The sequence below is a fragment of the Mizuhopecten yessoensis genome, unplaced genomic scaffold (genome assembly GCF_002113885.1).
Source record: "Mizuhopecten yessoensis strain PY_sf001 unplaced genomic scaffold, ASM211388v2 scaffold1889, whole genome shotgun sequence".
NCBI lineage: Eukaryota > Metazoa > Mollusca > Bivalvia > Pectinida > Pectinidae > Mizuhopecten > Mizuhopecten yessoensis.
The window spans coordinates 44,852-53,208 of NW_018404272.1; the positions used below are offsets into that span (position 1 = coordinate 44,852).

The 8,357-nt window shown below is 38.9% G+C and overlaps 1 protein-coding gene across 1 annotated transcript in view; it reads left to right on the forward strand.

Annotated features, from left to right (window-relative positions):
* Positions 1 to 7,964, forward strand: part of LOC110442608 — a gene marked incomplete at both ends in the record, with an annotated part of 23,037 nt that extends 15,073 nt beyond the window's left edge. The window contains 3 exons of the mRNA XM_021486293.1: positions 2,004 to 2,251; positions 5,218 to 5,374; positions 7,855 to 7,964. Of these exons, the coding sequence (XP_021341968.1) occupies positions 2,004 to 2,251; positions 5,218 to 5,374; positions 7,855 to 7,964 (515 nt within the window). The remainder of the gene's footprint in view (positions 1 to 2,003; positions 2,252 to 5,217; positions 5,375 to 7,854) is intronic.
* Positions 7,965 to 8,357: the final 393 nt, after the last annotated feature.

Sequence of the window (8,357 nt, forward strand, 5' to 3'; positions counted from 1 at the left end):
ATTATTATTTCCTTTATTTCCTCCAAAAACGAAGAGTTACAGAAATAACGAACAAAACACTATTGAAAAGAGAAGAAAATGCATTCACAATCATGGTCACACCCTGACATAGTGACTCACACATGCACATGGACAGACACACACATAAGAGAATAATAATAGTACACGCATCATACCATAAAGTACTATAAACACAACACAATGATATAATAGGTACTATTACAGTCATTATACGGTGATAATTATGATGATAGACAGTATAACACTAATCATACATTACATCACACATTGATATAATAGACATATTTACACTCCTCAAACTACATTATCACATAATAGTACAGACAGTAATACACTTCCCGTACTAAGCAATCATACAACATTGTAATAAACAGTATCACATGCATCTCACTATAAATTATACAGCATTATTATAGACAGTATTACTGTTACATAAGTCTTACAATACAATCATACATTGAGTAGAACCCGTTGCACGAAGTCATACAATATAGTCATACAGTGGTGTGAAATACACAACATACAATATAATAATTAACTTGAAGAAACAGAGCAACCATGCAATGATTTCAGTTGTAGTAATACATATCATACCAGTTTGAAATATAACAGCTTCTGTATAACTGGTACTCTGTAGCGTGAAATAAACCAGCTTCCGTATAACTGGTACTCTGTAGCGTGAAATAAACCAGCTTCCGTATAACTGGTACTCTGTATCGTGAAATAAGCAAGCTTCCGTATAACTGGTACTCTGTATCGTGAAATATACCAGCTTCCGTATAACTGGTACTCTGTAGTGTGAAATATACCAGCTTCCGTATAACTGGTACTCTGTTGTGTGAAATATACCAGCTTCCGTATAACTGGTACTCTGTAGTGTACTATGTATCGTGAAATATACCAGCTTTTATATAACTGGTACTCTGTCGCGTAAAATATACCAGCTTCTGTATAACTGGTACTCTGTATCGTACTATGTATCGTGAAATATACCAGCTGCTGTATAACTGACAATTAGTTGCGTATACCGTCAACTCTGTTGTAATACTTCTAAGGTTTCCCTCAAGCAAAGCGATAGAACTTATAAAGCGTTGTCTTGTCTTCCCACTAAAGCGAAGCAGTAGAACTTATAAAACGTTGTCTTGCATTCCCACTAAAGCGAAGCAGTAGAACTTATAAACCGTTGTCTTGCCTTCCCACTAAAGCGAAGTAGTAGAACTTATAAAACGTTGTCTTGACTTCCCACTAAAGCGAAGCAGTGTAGAACTTATAAAACGTTGTCTTGCCTTCCCACTAAAGCGAAGCAGTAGAACTTAAAAAACGTTGTCTTGCCTTCCCACTAAAGCGAAGCAGTAGAACTTTTAAAACGTTGTCTTGCCTTCCCACTAAAGCGAAGTAGTAGAACTTATAAAACGTTGTCTGGTCTTCCCACTAAAGCGAAGCAGTAGAACTTTAAAAACGTTGTCTTGCCTTCCCACTAAAGCGAAGTAGTAGAACTTATAAAATTTTGTCTTGTCTTTCCACTAAAGCGAAGCAGTAGAACTTATAAAACGTTGTCTTGCCTTCCCACTAAAGCGAAGCAGTAGAACTTTTAAAACGTTGTCTTGCCTTCCCACCAAAGCGAAGTAGTAGAACTTATAATACGTTGTCTGGTCTTCCCACTAAAGCGAATCAGTAGAACTTTAAAAACGTTGTCTTGCCTTCCCAATAAAGCGAAGCAATAGAACTTATAAAACGTTGTCTTGCCTTCCCACTAAAGCGAAGCAATAGAACTTAAAAACCGTTGTCTTGCCTTCCCACTAAAGCGAAGCAGTACAACTTAAAAAACGTTGTCTTGCCTTCCCACTAAAGCGAAGCATTAGAACTTATAAAGCTTTAACCTACCTTACTCGGAGTGTTGTAACAGTAAAGCAGCACGCCGTGCAGTAACGAAAACATTTGCTGCAACATTTGATTTGAGGTACTTTTTTTCATCTTTACAGATTCCCTATCAGACAAATTTGAAGTGGACGGCGCTTCAAGTGAGGTGTTTTTGTTGTCTGCCTTTGACAGAGAAGTTGAGGATGAAGTCAGCTTTACTTTAGAGTGTTCCGTCAGCAAGGACGGCCAACCGGTCGGACAGTCGGTGGCTGCTGACATACGTATCACCGTAGGGGACACGAACGACAACCCAATTTTGTTTCAAAACAACATGGACAAATCAGTTATAGAATCCAATACAGAAAATCAGGTTAGACGCTGTTCAAACGTTGGGTTTTTTTGTTTTTTGTTTGGAGAAGGGAATACTTCTTGGTAGCAATGCGTTAGCAAAATATATGTTAATGCATATTGAAACCAAACAAATATTTGAAAATAGATAGCCCGGTATCTAGAAGACTCTGTGATGAACGGTTCCGTTGTCGTATTCAGTGTGTGACTTGGCACCTCACTGCTGTTCTACCCTATGGTGTCTAAACACATGGTAGGCATCATCCTTTCAAAGTGTCAATAAAAATAGAAATTGATTATTTTTCAAATTATTCCGAATTGTGGTTAGTATCATTAGCTTAGAATCCCACAGTATCTGGAATGTCTTAGTCACAAGTTGTCTTTATTTTGATAACATGGTTCTAAGAGATCTATTAGATAAAAGGGTGAGATTTAATATAGTTATGATATAGTTATTTCATGAAAATTAGTTTTGCATAAAAAAAACCAATTTTACTAGTTACCGTTACTTAAGCATGAAAATTCGTCTAACCGTAGTGGAGACTCCAAACCAACCAAACAAGGCTGATACAAATGTAGAACAGACTCGGAAATATTTCAAGAAAGCGAGGGATTAAAGAACCTTAAAAAGACCCCGAATTTTAAAAATGTGTTGAAACATCTTTGTGACCCAAAAAGGTTTAACACTAAGATGCCAGATAGCATACAAGTTAAAGACTAGCACCGACCTCCTATTTGTACATGTGTAGCGGAACTGGACTGGGTTTGATCGTCGGTCAATTGGTACTGCATCCGTCTAGAGTTCGGAGGGTCCCGGGTTCGAACCCAGGTCTGGCCATGCATTTTTCCTCTCCTGTTCAACATGTAGGGAAGCACAGCCGACATTGCCACAATCGCCTTACCAAGAGAGGTAAAGCATCGAAATGAGAGGACAGGAACCAGAGGTAAATAATATCCGTCAAGGTAGCCTGTCCACGGGAACAAAACCGTCAGACATAAGGGTCCAGGAGCCAGCCGGGCCCCTAGCCTTATGAGTTCTTACAGTATAAAACGCCCGGATCTGATCATCGGATTTGTTATTGTCAAACTTGATAACTAAGCAGATGGAACTTAGAAAGAACCTGAGAATAGATATCCAGCTAAGCCTGCTTGTTGGGGAAAAGCTGCCAAGATCGAGACACCCTTGATGTTATCGAGGTAAAACAGCAGCGACCGACAGGGACAGAGCAACCTATCCCACTCTTCAGGACGCACAAGGGACAACAGAAATAGAATCAGAATGATTTGGTTGAAAACCCAGGAACTTGGTTCCTAGCCATAAAAGCTGGACCAGACAGTTAAGGCACAGAGGAAACCATATTGAAGGAACGACAGTTTAAAGAGGAAGACCGCATAGGCTCATAGGGTTCCCGCATCTACGACTCGAGACAAAACCAGAAATCAGCTGCCTAACCGTGTACCTGCCAAAGTCAAAACTCCTCAAAAAGGAAGAACGGGAAGAAGGACTGTCCATCTCAGGACTTCCTAGAAAAAACATTGGCTATTTCCGTGCGACACTCAGAAATAGTACGAGGAGCAAGTGTAGGATCCTGCAACAACCAAACAAGGAAGTCGGCGATCGTTTGGGGACAGATGTCCGGATAAATATTTCAGCAGAAACAGCAATCACAAATCACGGGAAATACCCCCTTCCTTTTATCTAATCTTGCGCAGTCATCCGGGTTTTTTTCCACTTATCCTTCATCGTGATGCCTATAAATGGTTTGTTTTGTTTATAATAGGTTCCAGCATGCATTTTTCTTTTACAGTGGAGATTCTTATAAGAATCGATGTTATCAAATTATAAATAATAATTAAAAAAAAACATTAAATGTTGACTAACCAATTTCGTCATCCAAGAACGAAGAACAATGAAAATACTGATGTATATTTATTGGAATTGGCTCTATCGGTACTCTGAACATGAATACTGAAAGTGATTTTTTAAGGATCATTGTAGCTAAAATTGTAATATTTTCCATTGGGTCCATTCCTGTGACCGTCTTTAAACCATATTTATTACAACTGGAAGGGATCATATGAATTAGCAGAATGTCCATTCTGCTGTTCTAGTGAAACCGTCGCCGTTGTTTGAAACAGAAGACGAATTTCTCGATTATCGTACTTTGGATGTGGATTGTCCTAGGATTGATTAGTACAGTTTATGGTATGTAGGTATGGGTGATCGTAGGTCCTGTTCAGATTCTCAACGCAAATACCATACAAGAAGATAGAATACCCCTAAACATACGCCATGAACGGGTAAAAGTATGGCATACTATCAAATCAAAGCAGTTTCCGAAATTTTCACGGCAAGATTGTTTAATAAATGATTACTTCTGTGACGCCATGTCAGATACCGACTATGCTTTAGCGGTAGATACTCTTCCGCTGAGGAAAATGTCAAAGTAATGACGTCACATATCACATTGATATGGCACAGAACATCAGTCCAACTGGTAATGATCTTTTTTGAACTCAACAAAATCTTTTCAATCACTCTCTAGTCAGATTTTAGAGAAAACATTGTTCGTGTGGCTCCAGAACCGGGGGTAACCGTGTACATCTATGTAGGTAAGAGTTCCACATTGGTTTTCCACATAGGTGTTGCGGATAGACGTTCCACGTGGGTGTTCAACATAGGCCACATGTAACTTGTCATTCTTACTCTCCATGAACAGCACCAGTTTCAATAATTGTTGATTTAGAAGGTTAAAGTGGGACGGGGTACGATCTGCTGCGAGGCGAAGTTGCCAGCCTTTGTCCATGTAATCACATGTCATATTACAAAATGTATGAACAAACTAAAAAATGCATCCTTTAAAATGAGTAAAGATGCTTGCGCTTTGTTATTAGTTAGGCTGAGAGTATGTACTGCAGTGCTTTTAGCGCTTATGTCTTAAAGTATAACATATGATTCACACCATTTTCCAAATATGTCTATAACAGTGGTACAGTGTGACGCTGAATGATCGGGACCTGTTTGGTTGTGAACACCACCGAACCCAGGTGTCATTGGACCCTCGCGGTGCATGCAGTCAAAGTGCAATCGACATGGGTCATCATGTTGGTTCTGGACCTCTCGGTCATGTCGTCTGTCGACTAAGTAAGTATTGGTTACTAATATCATGTTATAACTGATATTTAGAAATTCACAAAAATGTCTCAGTATCAATCCGAAATTGGACTAAACTTGATGTACCTGGGTCGCAGGTATCACTTTAGCTACTGTTCCTGTAATGAGCTGTACTTAATATTGATAGCCTCACGGTTAGTTACTAGTGATAAATCAGCCATTTCGAGGAAGTAAGTTTAACACCGTCGGGTTTTACGGTGCTATACAAAACTACCAAACAGATGGCTCGCTATAAGATGATATGTTACCTTATAGCCTTATCGTGACGGTCCAAACGACAAGTGCACATATGGCCGGCAATATCTCAACAACTGTAGCCAACTTAACCCTCAAACAATTCCAGGAAGTCGAACTCGCCGTATAACATGTTGGCTGGCTGCTGTAATCACTAGAATGCGCCATGTTTCCTGGTTTTATGTATCTGTCAAAAGCCTTGTTATCTTCAAGACAATTTTTATGAATGATATTTCTAAATGAATCATGATTTATACTATGTATGATTTATTCGCAATGGCAAGATGACCACAGGATGTTTAATTAGGCCATATTTGGATATGTTAGGATAAACAGAGGTACATGAATCTTCAGTATTGGGGTATAAAGCTAACGCGTGTATGGGACACTTGGCGCTGGCCGAGGGCCAAACATGGCCGTCATGGTACATGATATTGATATAACGTTCAATTGGTTTCAATAAAGCCCAAAGTTTATCGATCGTGTGTGCTTTATTGTGGTGTAGCTTTGAAATGGCAAGGGTTGTTGCTCGCATCCGTGCGCCCTCCACGAACGTGCCGGAAAGCAAGATTGTAGATAGATGGTTATCATTTAAATTTCGTTGACGTAATATTTGTGTTACGTGATTACGCGTTCGTTTTCATGCATTAAGGCACATGTTGTATTATGATATGATGGATCTGCCGTAAACCAGCCTGTTTATACTTACGGCCACCTGCCATAAAATAGTCTATTCATAGTAACACTGTGTGACCACTTGTCATAAACCAGTCTGAAATTATGTCATTAATTAATAAAAACAATAATAGTATAAAAAGTAATCTAAACACATCATAGGTTTTTAGCCCACCATCATCTGATGGTGGGCTATTCAAATCACCCTGCGTCCGTGGTCCGTTGTCCGTCCGTCGTCCGTCCTAAAACAATTCTTGTTATCGGTATTTCTTAAGAAGTACTAGAGGGATCTTTCTCAAATTTTATATGTAGGTTCCCCTTGGTCCTTAGCTGTGCAGGGAAACTTTTGAGACTGATCGGATAAACAACATGGCCGACAGGCAGCCATCTTGGATTTTGATATTGAAAGTTTGTTATCGCTATTTCTCGGGAAGTACCAGAGGGATCTTTCTCAAATTTTATANCCTTGGTCCTTAGCTGTGCAGGGCAACTTTTGAGACTGATCGGATAAACAACATGGCCGACAGGCAACCATCTTGGATTTTGATATTGAAAGTTTGTTATCGCTATTTCTCGGGAAGTACCAGAGGGATCTTTCTCAAATTTTATATGTAGGGGCCCCCTGACCCCTCGTTTTGCATGTTATATTTTGAGACTGATCATAAAAACAAAATTGATTAAAAGAACTAAACAGATCCTCCTCATATTGCAATGATCGATTCTATTTCTATCACATTAAGTACTGTACTAGTAAATATGTGAAATGACAAACTCACTTTGGAGGTTGGCTTTCATACACATCAGTATTAAGTTTAGATCAAAAGTTACCTCAAGGTGCATTTACTGTTAACATGACTCGATCAAACAGATAAGAGGAAAGAAGAGAAAAGATCGAACTGACAAAGAACTAATGAAGATTGTAAAAAGGTGGGCGCCAAGATCCCTCTGGGATCTCTTGTTTGTATTACTATTGAAATAGTTTATTAACTGAATTTCAGACCTTGTGTTCTTTACTCACGACCACCTGTCATAAACCAGCCTGTTTATGCTTATGACCTTGTGACATAAACCAGCATGTTTATGCTTATGACCTTGTGACATAAACCAGCCTGTTTATGCTAATGACCTTATGAAATAAACCAGCCTTTTTATGTTTACGATGTTCCGCTAACAGCTTTCTTCTCCGAATCAGCCTGTGTTTTTTGCTAACAACGTTCAATTCTGGACCAGCCTCATCTTTTTGTTTAACGGGCCTGTCGTAAACCAGCCTGTTTATGCTCACGACCACCTGTCGTAAACCAGCCTGTTTATACTTGCGATGTTTTATTGTTCAATATATAGTTGTTTTGCTGTTGATCAAAGATAATCAAAGACAGCTTAAAGCAAAAATTCAGTTTATTATGAAAAAGAAACTAATGTTCCTTTGATTTTCTTTGTGAACTAATTCGACATCAATGAGTTTATTTGTCTTATAAAAACTGCAGTCTGGCTAATCGAGTGGATTTCGATTGTATTAATGTAAACTTGACTATATTTGCCAGGGGTACACGTGGAGCGGGAGAAGATTGATGACAGCGATGACTATACCTGTGTGATAAGTATTACCGACCCGGGGTTCAAACCTTCCGGAGCTGCCAACTATTCTAACGTGGTGAGTGATATTTCCCTCCGACCTTATAAGGCGAGCGCTGTGTTGATGTACAGTAGAGTATATATCGTTCTGGTACGTGTTACCGGAGTTTATCCGTTTTAAAGGTATTTCCTCCGTGCACATGTCAATGTAGGAAATATGTTTTGGGCTCATTTTTTTCTTCTAAGTACAGAGAGATGGAGCCTGCTTCACAGATATTAAGTGAACAGTCACAGCTTTACTACCTCAATTGTAGGTCTGTTTCTTTTCCTTCTTCTCAGTAATAACATAGAGTTTTCATGTCAAAGTTGATTCACTATCCTGAAACTTTTATTTGTGTTAGTAGTTTACATGTCACAGTTAATTCAATATCCTGAAACTTTTATTTGTGTTAGTAGTTTACATGTCACAGTT